Genomic DNA, 17,140 nt, shown 5'->3' with positions numbered 1-17,140 from the left:
TCCTGGCTGTCAGATGTTGTACTGCTGCACTGCGTCACCTCGTGCTGGTTCCTGTGCTTCCCCAGCAGGGAGATGCTCCATCCTGCGTTTGAGACCTGGTTTTGAAGGCAATCTCTAAAAGCTGTGGTTAAAATTTGATGTGCTTAAAAACTTCCTTACGGCTCCAAGACTAACAGGATCCTGCTGGGAGTCGTTTTTTCTGCGCAAGCTGCTCCTTTTGTCGGTGTTTGTCTCGCAGCCCTGACACCCAGTTGAAGAATTGATGTCAGAAAAGGTGAAAAGTCAAAGCCCAAATACTCTTTGGGAGCAGCAGGTTGGATCTTTCCACCCATAGGTTAAAAGCACTGTTGCTGATAGGCACTGCTGAAAAGAAGACCTGTTCTTCAGGTCTTCATCTCCCTCTGCAAGCTCCTGGTGCAAAGGTAGCTTCTGAGGTAGCTGTTCAGTTCCCTAGGTCCTTCCTAGGTGGACCCAGGTGCTGAGTTCAGGTGAACGCAACAGGCAGTGAGGGCATCTCTGAGAAAACCGTGAAGCAGTGATGCTGGTGGTTTTCTTTCTTTGCTTTGTTTTTCTTTCTCAGGCCCCAAAATTGAGTTACTTCATCACAGCTGAACGTGTTTCTGTTTGCTTATCTGCTTCTCTCAATCTTGCTGGGGGTTGGAAGTTGTGCTGGGACTTTTTGTCTGACTCATGGAGGAATGACGCATGAGGTGGAGCTGGTGTCTGATGTGAAGCAGGATAGACTCCGGCTTCTTCTCAACTCTGCTAATGTGAAAACCTACCTGCGTTTATGCAGTGGCCAGGCAAGGCTTTGAATACAGCAAGAAGATTCAAAGGATTTTTTAGCTTGCTGATTGCAGCTGTATCTCCTAGAGCATCCTTAGAAGTGTCCTTCTGGCATGGGGCAGGAGTTGGTACTCTTCCCTAGAGAGGGTTAGCTAAGTCTGGGCTACCACTGGCTGTGGAGGTAGTGATACTCCTGAACATCTGCATGACCTTCAAGCCAACCTCTTCATGACAACCTGAAACATTCTGCCCTCTCTTGGGTTTCCAGTATTAAGCAAGGGGAGGAACCCCAGGTATGGTGGTATACTGGTATTCATCTCTCTCCTTTGCTGTTAACTCCTACACCCCTCCTGTGTGTCCTCCTGCAACACTGCAGGGTTTCGAAGCCCAGGTCTCTGCCCTGCTCTGAGCTGTGCTGTCACACTAAATCCTGGCAAACTTCTCCCATCACGCCTGATTCCCAGTACAATGAAGCTGAACAAAAGCTTGTGCCAAAGCGAATAGCTGTCTTAGCATGGTTTGGTTTGGAGCTTTGCTCTGTTGGTTTTAGAGCCATTGTGCTCCAGCTCCCAGCCTTTAATTTGCCTCAGCCGAAATATTGTGACTCCATGCAAAGCAGAGGGTGTAAACTAAAGACTGCAAAGAGAAGAACTCCAATGTACGTGTGCCTGGCTTTTATTTTAATTTTTCTGGTGGTAAAGCTTCTCTGGAGAGAGACTCAGAACTAGCAAAGCTTCTCTGGAGAGAGTCTCAAAGGTACCAAAGCAGGGAGGCTACCCGTTTTCAAGAGGGAGGTTACACTGAGGGTAAGCTTAGGACTGAAATGGTGGGGTACAGAGAGAGGTATATAATTTCAGTTGGATGGCAGAAAATGCAGTCAGCCCAGCTTGCAATATGTGGAAGCAGCTCGTAAGCAGAAGTCTTAAAGCAGGGTGGGGTGATGCTTTCTTCAAGGACTCGAGGTACTGCAAGGGCACTGAGTTGAAAGATAATCTGTGCACTGCATTGTGTAGGAATAGGAAGTTTCTTGGGGGGAGTGCGATCCACAGGGAGCTTCTTAGCTCAGCGCCAGTTCCAGACCATAATTGCATGGCTTGCTTATACATATGCACATACAGTTTGTACGCATACCGAACAACTAGTGGTAAACTGGCAGTCCAGGCTCAAGATGGTGCTTGTAGCATTCCTGGGTGAGATCACAGAGCAGACTAAAACCACAGAAAACCCCTCTGCCACAGAGGACAGGCAATCCCTGTCCTGGGGAGCTGGCTTAGGGTGGGTCCAGGGTGGGATGAAGCTGTAGGATGTGGGATTTGGCGAGCTTGGCTTTGGGTGCCTGGCTCCCTGCGGTGCAGAGGAAGGTGCTGGATGGGAGACAGGGTAGCAAATAAAAGTCTATCGTAAGCTCTGGGACTCAGGGTGCTGAATTTGAAGGGGTTGCAGGCATCCAGCCCCCCGCAGCATGGCCTGCAGAGATTCTCCAGAGCAGCTCCAGCTTCCTCCAGCCCCATCCCACTGGCTGGACCTGTCCTGCCTCCTTCCCTGCCCTCTAATGCATGAAGAAATACCTCTTTGGTATCCTGCCCTGAGACTGGCATCAGGTGGTGTGTAAAGCTCCCTGTATGCTAATTAAACACATTTAAAGAGGTGCTGTGACAGTGCTTGTGCTCCTGCCGCTTGGGGTGTTGCAGACCTGGCCCTCACATACCCGCAGCAGGGAAAAATGGGGGATTTGCAAAAGCAGGAGCGAGGAGAGGGAGTTTTCGGGTTGCAGCCTGGTTTTGGGTGTTTGTGGCCGTATTACCAAGTGACTCCCCCACACACTGCCTGCTGTATTCACTGATGCTGTGAGCATGTGTTAGCACAACCTGGCAGGATTTGCCCTGGGGAGGAGAGGAGAAGCCCCCAGCCCTGCTGCCTTCCCTCTGCTCCCCATACCCTCCCGGTCACAGGCTGAAATCTTGTGGCTGTAAAGGGAAAAAAAAGGTCTTGGCAAGATTAGAGGATAAAAGTTGTTGTGCCCAGGACCTGAAAAGAAGTCCAGTTAAATTGGTGTGGGAAGATTAATGGTGGTTTTTCTTTTCTTTTTCTGTCTTTAAAGCTGGTGGGGGCGGGGGGGCGGACACAAGTTTGCTTTTCACACCATGTGTGTCTGGGGCTTGGCCAGCCTTGCTGCTGACCGCTCTTGGCTCCAGGACTGCCTGCCCATGCTTGCCTCCCCTACCCTGGCTATGGCTAAAAGGTTTGGAGGGAGAAAAAAAAAAATTAAATCCTCTGGGGAAGAACTCGGTGCACGTGGCAGCAGCGAGAGGCTGCACTGGAGTGGTGGAACAGGAGGAAGCACCCAGCAGCATCCTCAGCTTTCCTGGTCCCCACCAGGTCGCTCCTCCACCCCACTGACTTGCCAGTTCTGGTGATGCCGTGGGGTTTTCCACAGCCTCCCTGATCTTGGTCCCCTTTGAAGAAGTGCTTTGCAGCCCTTAAACTTCTTGTTTTCCATCTTGGTAGCATCTTGCTTCAGTTGAACTCCTGTCTTCTCCTTGGCAAGAATAACCTTGTCCGTGGTGTTGTGTGCTGCGTTTGATTGCCCAGGGAATACCCACCCTCTGGGACATCCGAGGCTGCCCGTGAGCACCTCCCTGCTGCATGCAGGCATTTTCATCTTTTCCTTTCTGTTTTTTTTCTAAAAAACTTTTCCATAAATACCAGTAAGGACAGCATCTTCAGGAGCTCAGTCCCTATCCTTGCTGTCATGTGTGCCCCAGGAGCTGCTCCTGCAGCCTGCCCTGGTGTCCTGGTAGTCAGCATGTGCTGCAGGGTGCTAAGTCTTGCTTCTCAGGGGTCTGCAGCAGATTTGGGGTCACCTCCCCCCCACCAAGAGCATCAAGGCGATGCTTTGCACATAGGGGGTGCACCCAATCCGGCACACACTATTCATGGGCTGCTTTTCCCCTGCACTGCCGCCAGCAGAGCTGGTCTCGGCTCCGTTCAACCAGAACAAGCGGCAAATTAACCTGACCTAGATCTGGAGAAGCCAGAGACTCCGACAGTTTTGTGTGCCCTCAAAATCCGTGCTCTGGAGGCAATACAGGGAGAAATCTTGCCTATTCCTAGGGAGGAGAATTATTTATAACTGTCTGATAACCTGCTCCTCGTCCCCTGGCTGTGCAAAGAGCTCTTCATCCCCATGCTGAGACCGGCTCACAATGTCAGCCAGGTCTCCCCATCCATCACGATGCTGCGTTCCCTGTTCCTTCCAATTCACGCTAACCAGCCCCATGCTTGCCCGGAGCAGGGGCACACCACCCTACATCTTCTCATCACCGCTGGGAAACCTTCATGGAAATCCCTTCTGGGTCAGGAAAACATCCTCGGTGGCTGCTCCTCTGGGCTGGCCATCAGGATCGCGCCCTCGCCCAGCAGCTGGGAATGGCTTCGGCCCTTGTGCTCCCGGCGCTGTCGGGTCCGACGGCCGCTGGGCTCCTGACGGATGGAACCGGCTCGCTCCTGGCGCAGCCAGCCTGTTGCCATGGCAATGGCAGGATATTGCTTTCTTACAGCCTCCTCACTCACACAAAGCCAGCCGCCAGCTCCAGCTTTGCTTAGCGCAGGGATGTGCAGTGCATACCAAGCGCTCCTGGCTTTCCTCTGTCCCCGTCTGGGAACCCACTCCAGAGTGTTCAGGCAAAAAACAGCAGGAGCTGGAGCTCCTTGCTTCTTTCCCACGGCTGGAAAACCCCGGGTCTTCACAGCCGCCTGCTCCTCCTCTTCCTCCAGGTGTTTGTGCACCCATCCCTCCTCGTTCTTATTTCCTCCATGTTTTTCAATTGTAAAATCCAGTCCATGCTGGTTTTTTCCACCTCCTGCCTGTGACCTACACAGCTGGCTTGGGGGGACACTCCTTAAGCTCTCCAGACCTTGAGATGTCCAGTCATGCCCTCAGTGGTGCCAGTCACTGCTGGCCAGGCACCCTGGCCAGAGCATCCTGAGCCCAAGCAGCATCTTGGAGATGGGGCTCGGCACACGGCTCTGCGAGGTTGGGTTAAGGATCTGACCTCATGGGTTAAGACATGGCTCTAAATGCTTTGGGAGGCAGCAGGGGTGATTTTTGCCCAGTCCAGGGTCTTGATCCTGTTTCCTGGTGCCGTGGGAGCTGCTGGTGAAGCCTACGCCAGCTGATAGCCCACGTGCTGGGCTGGGTGGGAGGGCTTGGGAAAGGGATCAGGGCAGCAGCAAATGCAGCAGGGTGACAATCGCAGGTGGTTGGTTTGTGTTGTACATCAGCTACGTGTTGAGATGGCCGTGGCATGGTAGGATACGCCATCCTGGTTGTATTGGCACGCGTGCTGGGTTCGGCAAAATCAGTACCCTGAACAAGAGTCCCGGCTCTCACCTGCCTGCTGGCTCTGGTAGCCAAGGCCTGAGTCTCTTTGCCAGTTTTAGCCAAAGACACTGAGACTTCGAAGCCTCCATGGGTGTTATTCCCCCAGCTGTGAGAACTTGAGACCTGAATTAGTGCCTTCCCCCGCTCAAAGGCTGCAAGTGCAGCTGAGCCACGTGATTAGCCACTAGAGAATCTACATAGGGCTTCAGGAGACCAGGCATTGTGAGCACTGCTCAAGGGCATCCTGTGCTTGAAATGAAACACTGCCAGCATCGGTTTATCTGAGCCACCGATGTTTGAAAGTCCTGCAAAGCTGGGTGGAGAGGGAGGACCAAGGTCGTTGCTCTGCTGAGGACCATGGCATCGCTTCCCTGGAAGAGGATGAAGGCTGTCGATGGCAGTGATGTCCCGTGATGGCAATGAGGTCCTGTCCTTGACAGTGGCACAGAGGTGCCATATTCTTCAGGGACAGCAGCATCATAGCTCCTCATTGCACAAGTTGTTGTTATCTTCTGTTTTTTCATCCCCAGGGGAGCCACAGGCTGGGACTTAATCGTGTTTATAGGCACAGGGTCTTCCCAAGCGTGCCAGAGCCTCGTGGTGCCTGCGGCAGGCTGCTTCCCCACAGCCAGCTCTGCAACAAAGCCTGGACATGTGCTGCCTGCTCAAAGGCTGTTGGGGGCTTAAAAATGAGCCCTAACTACAAAAAAAAACCCAGCTTAAGATATCTGCAACAGAGAAACCCAGAGGTCTCTCTTATTTTCAGGTGTCATATTTTCAAGTTTTGCATGACCAAAAAAAGACATAACTGGCTTTTTTTTCAGGGGCATGGGGGCTTTTGGTAGCTCGGAAGCTAAAACTCCCATATAACTGCAGCTCCTCAAAACAATGCCTCGTGAGAACATGTGGAAAGCCTGGGACATTGTCCTGGTGGGCAAGGGATGGTCACGGATGTGCTATGCTGGACGCTGATGCAATAGGCCCTTTTTGGCAGCCTTTCTGCGCCGCTCAGCCCCGCTACACTCAGAGCATCAGCGATGGCTGATGAAACATCTAGACCCAAGGACATTTGAATGAAGGGGGACCCAAAATAGCCTGAGACATGAGAAGGGTTGAGGACAAGAAAAAAAAAAAAAACCCACCCTGTAATAACTTATCCAGAAATGCTATATATAGACTAATTTGACGATTTCTGGAAGGAAAGAAACCTGAATGGTAGCTCTGCCTCGATGTCCTGAGTGCAGGCAGCCAAGCCTGCTCTGGGCTGCTGCCCTGAATGGGGTGAGCTGGGGCTGTGGGGGGTGCGGGCAGGCAGACTGGTGTTTGCCCCGAGAACATCCCCATGTTCTTGCTGGGGTTGTCCCAAATCTGTGGTTATGAAGGGGAGTGGAGAAGCAAAACCCAGACCTCCCTGAAGTGGGAAGAGGGAGAAGCAAGCCCCGCTCCTGATTGTGTAAATTTTGTTTAATTTCACATGCTCCCTTGGGACTCACAGAGCAGAAGCTGGGGGGTTTTGCCCCCTTTTCTCTTTCCTGCCCCATCCTCTCTGCAATCATTTGAAATTTCCACTTTGAACTTCATAGGTAGCCCTCTCTTCCCTACGCCTTTCTTGATGTGCTGGGATTTGGCGTCTGCTTCCCATCTCGCTCTCTCCAGCCGTGGGTTTGGAAAGGAAAGCTGACCCCGCCAGCTGCCTCTGCCCCTGTGCATGCTCACCCTGTGCCGTCCCTCTCTCTGCAGGTTATCCTGAAGGACCTGGAAGTGCTGGCCGAGATCGCTTCTTCCCCAGCAGGACAGACGGAGGGTCACGGTCCCTCTGACGGCTCCGATGTGCGACCTGGCCCAGTGGAGCTTCACATCCCGGCCAGGGCCGGCCAGCTGAGCTCTGGTGAGTGCCGCAGCTCTGTGCCACAGCTCCGTGCTTCCCCGCTCCCTCGATGCTCTGGCACCAGTCAGATTTGCTCGGGCAGGCAGAGAAACCTCTCTTGCAGTAATAAATGAATATATCCATTCCTACCCGGCATAGCTTGGGGATTGAGTCTGCCATGGTGCAGAATAGGGCACTGCTTTTTTTATTTTTATTGCTCTTTCCTCTAGCTCATGTTTTGTGGATTTAGGACTCTGTTTAGCAGCCGGATGCTGCAGAGGCCGGTGTGGAGGGAGGTCATTATTGCCCCATTTTTTATGGGACCTTGGGTACTAGCCTCTTCTCTCCTTGTAAAAGCCCCCAGGGCCTCTAAAAGCGGCTTGGGACGGCACATTGGCTGCAGACCTGGGTGCCCAAAACATAGATGCATCTGCAGAGGGTTCAGTCTGTGTCCATGTTGCCTGTTCAAGGCTGCCCACGTTGACTAGGAACTGCTACGGTGCTCTGAGTGTCAGGTAGGACCTCAGAAGAGAGATGAAGAGGGACAACCCTATTTTCTAGGGGCTGGGGGGATAATTAAAAAAAGCCTTTCGTTAATCATCCCGGTACATCAGGAAGTTGTTTCCACCTTCCCTCGTCTGTGGCTCATCCTTTGCAGTTGCTTGGCTGCCCCTTCTCCTCCTCTGCTGCTATTTAAGGGCCTCCCTGTTGTACTCCCCAGGCTAGGTCATCCCGGCCAAAAGCACGTTTCATGGCAGCTTTGGATTGCAACCCGAGCGCAGAGCCAAGGCTGCCTCTCTCTGCGCAGGATGCAGCCACGGGGCCTTGCAAAATCACCGCCAGAGAGGGAGGCTTCGCTTTCCGCTCCCCAGGCTTTGTTTTCTCTGAAGATCCCAGATCACTCAACCCTCCCTGGGCTTAGAAATGTCTGCACCAGCTCAGGTTTCGGGTTGTTTGGGGTGGGGGGGTTTTTTTGGGTTTTTGTTGGTTTTTTTTTTTTTTATATCTACCTGTTTCATGCTGGCAGCTTTAGCTCTGCGGTGGAGAGGTGGGGGTTGCAATGCTGGCAACCTCCCCAAGCCCTATGCAAGTCTCATCCATCCTCCTCGTGTCAGAAGTGAGACCGCCTGGGTGGAGCAGCTCCTGCAGTGCTGGCCAAGCAGCTGAGGAGCTGCAGTTCAGCTCACACTGATGGTTGTCTGAGGTTTCCTTCCTTGTGGATGATCTAAAAATAGCAGGCTGGATGGCGTGGATCCTAACGGCTGCCGTGGCCCTGGTTAGCTATCTGGAAGAGCAACTTGGCTTCACTTATTCAAGTGTAACGTTTGAAAAGAGTCTGGCTCTCCCCATGTTGATCAGATCTGCTGGAGCCGGAGCTCCTGTTGCCCCAGTATGAGGCAGCTTGCCCCCATGCAGGTCCTAATGGGCACTGGCTTTCTCACCTACTTTCCTCTTCCTTGTAATGTGCCAGGAAATTGTTTCTTTGGAAATTTATTTGGGGCTGAGCTTTGCAGGGTTATTGGCTTTTACCCAAAGGCAGATGTTTTGGGGGAGGGGAAAAGGAGCCGGTTCATTGGCCTTGGGCATTTAACATGGCCCCAGTCCCGCCTGGCACTGACCACCCGGGGCTGAGACTGGGATCGGCTGCTGGGCTCGGGTTCCCAGGGGAGTTGAGGGGTCACGGCTGGGCCAGGACCCTCCTGTATTACACTTGGAAAAGCAGAGGCTCTTAGAAAAGACTCTTTTTGTCGGAGGGATTTTGCGGGGACAGGCTTTCTTTGGAGCAGGAGGGTGGCTAGTGGAAATTCCTATATCTGCGCGTGGTCCCGGAGTAGTGATGCACGGTGAGAGTGAGTGAACCCGAACTGTGCCCTGCAGGCTGAGACATTTGTGAGTACAGCACTTTCCAGGGAAAAATCACCAGGTGCTGGCACCAAAAAGAGGGTGTACCCCTTTCTGGGGTCACCATTTTTTTTTTTGGCATGTATGGGAGCCTTCCCCAAGCACACCTCACTGGCTAGCATGCCTTGGCTCAGACAATGCTTTATTGGCAGTAGGATGCTATTGCACCATCGGAGGGGAGGCTGCAGGGTACTAGCACTTCCCCCCCGCGTTTAAATCTCTCCGTTCCCTTCATCCCACTTTAGACTGAGATGCCATCAGAGCTGGCAGTGGGAGGAGAGCTGCTGAGCCATCTCAGGTCTGCTCCTTTCCTACCTCTGAGGCCCATCCGAGCGTGCAGTTGGTGGCTTTGCAGGTAAACAAGCATGGAGACCCCTTAAAATCCTTGAGCTCACAGCAGGTTTCTATGCTGTGCTCTCCATCTCAGCATTCCAGGCTTTGCCACCCGAGCAGCAAGGGCAGGAGGGGAGGTGGAAGGGGCCGGTGCCCCTGTGGTCTTCCCTCCACTTCCTCTTGTTCCCTTTCTTCCCTCGGGATGTGTTTATGCAGTTGTTTCCCTGCCATTGAGTTCAGTTTCCTTCAGATGCTGGTTGATTAGTCAGGAAAGCCGTGTCCCACTTCCGCAGCCCGTTCCCAGCTCCAGTTTTTATTTAGCCGCTTTGTTCTCTGGTTACGTAAGGTCAGCTGCCCTCAACGCCTTCTCCAAACACAATGAGTTGGGGCCAGCCCAGCCCAGCCCAGCATCTCCTGGGAGACCCAATATCTCTCCTCCTAACCTGCTCCAGCTGCCCTGGGAGAGGATGACTGGGTACTGACCTCCATGAGTCTCTCCTTGGTTATCTTCTGCCCGCTTTTCAGGGACAAGGTCGTCAGGGCTGTGCCCAAGAGCTCCCCAGTCTTTGGGGTGATGGTGCAGCTGCCTATCATCTGGTTTGTATGATGGGAATCCAGCTGTCTGCTTTGCTTCAGGAGTGTTTTGCCAACCCTGTAAAAGTGGGGACAAGGAGCAGATGACCCAAGAGTGGTTGTCACCGAGGCCAGTGGGTCGAGGGAGGTGATTCTGTCCCTCTACTCCGCTGTGGTGAGACCACACCTGGAGTCCGGCATCTAGCTCTGGGGTCCTGAGCACAAGAAAGACACCGACCTGTTGGAGCGAGTGCAGAGGGAGGGGCATGAACATGATCGGAGGGATGGAACATCTCTCCTATGAGGATAGGCTGAGAGAGTTGGGGGTTGTTCAGCCTGGAGAACCAGGGAGACCTTATAGCAGCCCATCAGTACTTAAAGGGGGCTTATAAGAAAGATGGGGATAGACCTTTTAGCAAGGGTAAATAGTTTGTAGCGACAGGACAAGGGGTAATGTTTTTAAACTAAAAGAGGGTAGATTCAGACTAGATATAAGGAAGAAATGTTTTACAATGAGGGTGGTGAAACACTGGAACAGGTTGCCCAGGGAGGTTGTAAATGCCTCATCCCTGGAAACATTCAAGGTGAGGTTGGACGGGGGTCTGATCTAGCTGAAGATGTCCCTGCTCATAGCAGGGGGGTTGGACTAGATGACCTTTAAAGGTCCCTTCCAACCCAAATTATTCTATGATGCTATGATAGCATAGGTGCAAGTCCTCTAGCCTGGTCTTCAGCTATGCTCTGCATGGGAGGAGAAAGCCCCCTCCAAAAGGATGCTGGTACAATCTGCTGCCTCGTACAGGGTACTCTTGCACATATCTCTTCCTTTCTCCACAGCTGTGTAAGGAGAAGCGGTTACAACCCTTTGTTTCGCAGGAGGCACTTTCCTCTCCAGCTCAGTCCGGTCTCTCCTGCCTGGCTTCCTGCCGGAGATGGTGGGGACGGTGGCGTACCCTGTGAGCACCTCATGCTATAGAATGTTTACCGGGAGGCTGACTCTATACGTGGGTGCGCCAACACACCTGAGGTCGTTGGTTTCTACTGGCAGTGCATGGATATCCCAGCAGTCAGTGGATTACTCTGGAGGAGGCTGCTAAAAGTCCCTGAGAAACATGGTCTGTTGAGTCCAGACTTGCTGTATCCCCGCTGGAGAACACGCAGCGCTCCAGAGCCTGGGCTGAGCTTGTGATGTTCTGTGATAGGGGTTTCCTATCGACATCTTCCTGAGGGATTTTGTTCTCAGTGAGCCAAACCACTCCCTTTACGTTGTCTATCAGTTCATTTGTGTAGTCCTAGATCTGCAGAGGCGGCAGTGTAGGACAAGGTCCTACCTCCAGATGGTCTGGAAAACATTAGGGTGGTCTATGAAAACACTCGGCAAGAGTCTGTAGGGTGCACGGGGTCCGTGAAAGGTAGGAAAGAAAAGCTGGCTCATCATCAGATGGCTCAGGTTTGCTAACCTGGCAAGGATGAAAGGGAAACGTCTCCATACTCATCCTCTCCACAAAAGGCAAGGAGACAGCCGACATCGCACCATGGACCACTTGCTCTCAAGGGAGCCAGTTTCCAACAGCTCTCATGGGATCAGGAGTACGACGGCAGGGAGTGAAAGAGCCAGACAGGCAAGAGGGGAGAGACCTGTTGCTCCCGAGTGCTCTGAGCTCAATGCTCTGGTTCTTGATGGTTGGTGGCTCTGCCATCTCCTTCCCTACTGGCCTGGAGCTGTTCAGTAGGGTTAACTTTCAAAAACACTCTTCTGCCTTTTGGAGAGGAAGGGGAATTAGAAGAAAAGGGTGATTTGTTTCTTTTCCTGGATGCTCTGCAATGGAGGTGCTGGGATGCCCTGGAAAGCCCCAGGAGAGACCATCCAGACTGTAGCCATAACTCACCTGGCATGTCTTCAGGTATCGATCCCTCCTGCACTTGGCTGGCCAGAAAGGCTGGGGATTCCCAAATAAAAGCTGGGATTACTGGTCTGTAGGGGCTGACTCAGGAGATGTTGAAGGTGTAGATAAGATGACTCCTAGCCAAGCACACCCAGTGTAGTGGGCTGCCTCAGTTTCCCCAAGATGTTGCAAGGAATTTGGAGGGCAGGGGGAGGAATGAGAGGAAAACAATTAAACTAGCAAAATGAATATTGGTGCAGAAATGGCCGAGCAAAGCCTGTTGCTGCTTGTTCCTGCTTGCATGTTATCTTCCATACTCTTCACCTTTCCATGCAGTAGCCTCAGCCCGCTCTAAACTCGCCACCCAGCTTAACTGATCCTGTTTTTGCAGCTCTGTTGGGTATTTTCTTCTTCTGTATGTTGTCTGAGCTATACCCCTGCTGCTTTTTTGCTTATAGATTTACCTTGACAAAGAAAAACGAGCCAGTAGTGGACTGCTAATCTTCCTAGGAAACCCGTTGGCATTATCATTGTCTGCTGCCTTCCTTCAAGGCAGGCACAAGCACAGACGCTGCATGGGAGTGGGGGGATCCAGAGGATCAGTGCAGCAAAAGCCTCATTTGGCATCAAAATACATACCCTGGCTCATCTGGGGACCCCCTTTGGGGTGAGATGCTGAAGTCTCGGGAATTGCAAACCCACGGCTCCTTAGCCAGGTAGGAAGGGGAGAAGTATCCGTGCGCCCAGGCAGCCCTGCAAAAGCAGGCTGAGCACAGCCTGTGGCTATGCAATCCATAATTTCGGTGGTTTTGTTTCCTGAGCAGCATTCTGCGCTCCGGAGAGGGGAGAGCAGAGGTTTTGCAGAGCCCAGCTGAGCTGCCGACACGTTTGCATCTGTTTCCAGCTACACCCTGCACTGGTTTTTTGTGGGGAGGGGAGAGGATTTGCCTTTTTTATGTCTCTATTTTTATCCTGCTCCGCAAGGCTTCGCCACCCTGTGTTTGCAAAAGCTAAAATTCAAAACATCCTGGGGAAGGCTGCTGGGGGGAGGACGCCGCGCAGATTCCCACGTCGCCGCCCGGGGTTTCGCCGAGCACCATCTGGCAGTGCCGACTCCCACGCTGCCGGCACTCGAGTAGAGCCCCACACGGGTTGAAGGCTCACGGACCAGCTCCAGCTGCCACCAGGTTTATCTCGACTGCTCTCAGAGGAGCCAAGGGAGATCCTTCTTTGGGCTGAGCTGGAAACGTGATGCCCCGGGGAAGGCGCTCGGGTGGGAAGGATGCTTGGCCCCGCCAGCTCTTAGCTTGCCCTCCCTATATCCGAGCTGAAATTGCTTCAATTAAGGATTGCGGTAAATCATTTTAGCTAAACCACTGCAAATACCCTTGTGGATACTCTTTAAACAGCTTACCCAGCTTTAGCTTGCTTCGGAAGGGAATCAATTCTGGTCCAATCTTATTTAAATTTGGTTTAAATGGAGTTAAGCAAGTCTGCACCGGTTTTAATTAAGGCCAGTTTGAAACCAATTATGGTAAATTAGTGGAAGTTGCGTTTTATGCCAGGGTGAAGTTCGGCACTTTGTGGCCAAGGTAGGAAAAGCCAAGTTTGTGTCTGAGTCTGCCAGGCCCCCCCAGAGCAATCTGGGGACACCTTGGCCACTGTAGGTCTCAAGACAGCTCAGTCCATCAAGCAGCCAGACGGCCTGAATGTTCCAGCCTGCTATACAATATATATTTATAAGGGCCTTAATATAGATCCCTAATTGCCTGTCTTGGTTGATTTATAGCATGGCCACGCAAGCAATGGGAACGGCATGAACTGCCGGTAAGCGCTTGGGGATGCACCAGGGGTTCGGCAGCCATTTGCCGTGCTCCGCTCAAGCTCATGGGTGGGGGCAAGGGGGGACAGATGCTGGTGCTGGCTTAGGTGGTCCAAGAAGCCCACTCGTGTCCCTCACTTTACCCCAGGCTGCGAAGCTTGCCTTGGGGAAGGATCCTCCTGGGAGGCAGGAGGATGCTGTAGTCGTTGACAAGGGTCCAGGCTGGCTGGCTGGTGCAGACTTATTTCGGCCATGGAGCTGCAATTTCCATGTGCCTTTCATAGCCTGTTTCTACCAACTCTTGTTGCACTGCTCTGATGTTTCTGTGGGCCCAAAATTCCCATTTGATCCTATTATAGTGGATATCTGGGCTGAGTTTCATCATTTCTCTGAGCAGGGATCCTTATTCCAGCTCCATCCTCCATGCCAGATAAAAAAAAGGCAGCAGAGCTGTGACGTGCCACCAGCCCCGCTCCGGGTACATTAACAGCCTATCTGGCAGGTTACGGATCTGCAAAGTCTCGCTTTGAGGAAAGGCGGAGAGGTGCAAGCTTCAATTAATTAAGCCACAGTTTTCTTAACACTTCTCTCTGCTTGTCTCTCGTGCTTCCTAGAAACACTTGACAAGCTGCTCCTACGGTTCTGTCGAGCCGAGGATGCCACTGCGCTGAGCTGTAACCCGCAGGGCGGCGAGTTGAGTTGCGGGCTACGCCGGGAAGGGTTACACGATGGCAAACAAGGTGCCAGCCGCTTCTTAGACATCCTGTAAACACAGAGCAATCAGGAAGTTTGGAGGATTGGGAGGTTTTGCAAGAGAAATGTTTTGCCTACTTGGAAGAAGTGTTGCCCTTTTAAACTCCAGCTGAGATTTGGTTGAGCCTTTTGCAGGCTGGGAGACTCCTACACACTGGTTTCTCCCCCCCAGCATTACCCCTGGAGAGCACTTGGGAAGGCTGCTCTGGCACAGCATGCCGTGGTGGAAGCCTTCCTTAGGGACATGCAGGTGTAGCTGCTGGGCACCAGGTGGGCAAGGGATGGAGAAATGACCCCTTTTGAGTTCAGTCTCAAATGTATCAGAGGCAAAGGATGATGAAGAAGCTCTCTGGGGCATGCAGGCTGTCACACCACACTCTTCTCTCCTAAAAAAGCCAGGGCTAAGACTTGTTTTCAGCATCTCTGTGTCCCAGTCCCTCCTTGCTCCCAGCTCCCTTGCTCCCAGGCTGGGCAGGAGGGTCGGAGGTTCAGGAGCAAGTTGATGGAAGAAGATGGCGGGACTGGAGGCTGGAGGTTGATCGTCCTGCAGGTTGCAGCTGGGATGTGATCTCCAAGGCAATTCTGGCTTTTGGATACTCAGCTGACCCAGCAGGTCCTTCCGAGTCTCCAGTCTGAGATGCGGGAGATGCTGCACCACCTCGGGAATGTGGAGCTGAGGGTGCTTCTGGCTGGTCTGTCTTGCACCGGCGTTCCCAGCCACAGGGCTCCTGAGCTTTGTCCTGTGCATGTCACTGCTAGCACCCCAGCAACAGGAGCCCTGGACCTTTCAGGCAGAAGAAAAACTGCTGCCACCTCCTGTTTTTCCCTTGGGATGTGTTTTAGGATATGTAATGGTTTGGCTGCCACCAGAAGGCATGCAAGGTGGTGGTAAGGTACAAAGCTGGCTTTGCTGTGCGGAGGGAGCACTGGGCAGGAACTGCTGCCTGTGCTGCCGCCCAGAGAGACCAGCCCTGGCAGCAGTACCGTTCTTGACACTGCGGGGGGTCAGAGAGATGATTTTTGGGGTCTTGAGAAGGGAGAAACTTCAAGATCAGACCTTCCCCTGGACAAGCTACAATGCTGGGGCATTCCTAGCTGGTGGGGATGAAGGTGTGATGTCCTGCCTGCTGCTAGCTCTTGGGTTGCAGCACAGCTCTGGTTTGGATGCCTCGGCACTGCTGACAAAATGGAAAAAAAAGTACCACTTTTGCAGCTTTGAAAGACGGTTTCCATCTGCTCTTCGCTTCCCCTTCCCACCAGAAAGAAAACCAGTGCTTGCTTTTGAGGCTCTGCCCATGGTACAGGCTGGGAAATGTGAGGCTGAGCCGCGGGCAGGCGCTGTGGGAAGGCAGAGCTTCTCCATGTTGCCTTGTCCAGACCATGTCTCTTCTCAGCCCGCTTTTGAGCAGCGCTGAGCAGCTGTAGTGACGACGCATGGGGCACGGCTGTATTTTCACACTGGGTACTCCCTGCCTTCAAACAAATGCACCGTTGTTTTGGAGTGTATCAGCTCAGCTAGATCCTATTTTTTTTGCCCAGATCATCTTCCCCGCAGCTGAGGAGAAACACGATGCTACAGCGAACACTTGTGCTCTGGGAGATGCCTGCTTCAAAGCCTGGTTTGGGGTTTCAGATGCACCAAGGGAGGGTGAACACACAATTCTAGCAGGGAGTAGACACCAGGTTCTGGTCCAGATGCCCTCGTCTTTCATTTTCCTTTTTCTTTGGCTGCATATGTTCTCTCAGATGCTAAATCCAAGCCTGGGGAAGCTGTCCTGTTTGAGCCCATGTCTGCAGCTCTGTGTATCACTGGGACAGGCAGCATGGAAAACAGCCTGGTGGCTTTTCCATCAGCTTTCCTTGTCTTTGGCGGCTTGATTGCATCCTTAATTGGCCGTTCCATGCTCTGCTGAGTCTCAGTAGAAGCAGACAACATACATAAATCAAACTCTTCAGGTTTCCTTCAATGATCTGAGGGAAATACTGGCTGTTCTCAGGACAGGGGGAATAGCCTTGGGGTGCTCATGTGTGCTGGCTTCCATCCTCACCATGGTTAGATATGGTCTTTCCAAAGGAGAAATTAAGGGAGAGAGTTCCCCTTGTTGCAAAGTCGCCTTTAAAACACTCTCCAGACATTTACTTTGAGCGCCATCCTGCTAAATAAACCATCATCCCTGCAGTTTTGCTGTGGGAAAAGCAATCTTTACCTGCCAGCTCCCTGTACGCGTGAGTTTGACAGGATATTTTTTCTAATGCTCTGTGTACCCTGAGCTGGGAGATAGCCTCCCTGGCTACCCACCCTGCAAATAGTCTCAGACCAAGTTAGGACATCTTACCAAGCGGCTGTCGCAGCAGCCCACGTACCATACAACCTGGAGCACCGTTTGCTGTTAAGTATTAGGAGCCCATCAGGAGTGAATTTATGGCCCTGAGAGGTGCAGAGGGGGATGCTGGCCCCTTGGCAGAGGCTGTGAACAGAGGCTTGCCAGCTCTGGGTGCCCTGCGTGACAGGAAGGTGCAGAGCATGCCTTCCCTGTACCGCTAGAAATCCTCTAGCCCCAAGCGAAATGCCTAAAGATAAAACACAAAAGAGCCTTGCAAGCCTGGAGTGCATTGGGTCTGGGTCTGTTGGAGCGCATCTAGGCTCTCCTGAGCACACCGTCTCTTCTTGCCATCTCTCCTCTCTCTGCTTCCACCCTCCGGCTTTCGCACCCTCCCCCTTCCCTCCGGCCGGGGCACTTCCCGCACCCTTCTTGCTTGGAGAGTCCAGCCACTCTCATTACCCTTAATTTTCTGCCTTTGAGACTTATAAATGTGATCTGTGATAGCTGCTG

The 17,140-nt window shown here is 52.6% G+C and overlaps 1 protein-coding gene across 1 annotated transcript in view; it reads left to right on the top strand.

Moving 5' to 3' along the window:
• Positions 1-17,140, top strand: part of VAC14 (VAC14 component of PIKFYVE complex) — a 65,688-nt gene that overhangs the window by 24,650 nt on the left and 23,898 nt on the right. Inside the window, exon 13 of the mRNA XM_049804440.1 lies at positions 6,911-7,058. Coding sequence (XP_049660397.1) covers positions 6,911-7,058 — 148 coding nt within the window. The remainder of the gene's footprint in view (positions 1-6,910; positions 7,059-17,140) is intronic.

This window comes from Accipiter gentilis, chromosome 7 (assembly GCF_929443795.1).
Source record: "Accipiter gentilis chromosome 7, bAccGen1.1, whole genome shotgun sequence".
In the NCBI taxonomy this organism is placed as follows: domain Eukaryota; kingdom Metazoa; phylum Chordata; class Aves; order Accipitriformes; family Accipitridae; genus Astur; species Astur gentilis.
The sequence above is the reverse complement of the archived record's forward strand: the minus strand, read 5'-3'. Positions and strand labels throughout refer to the sequence as shown.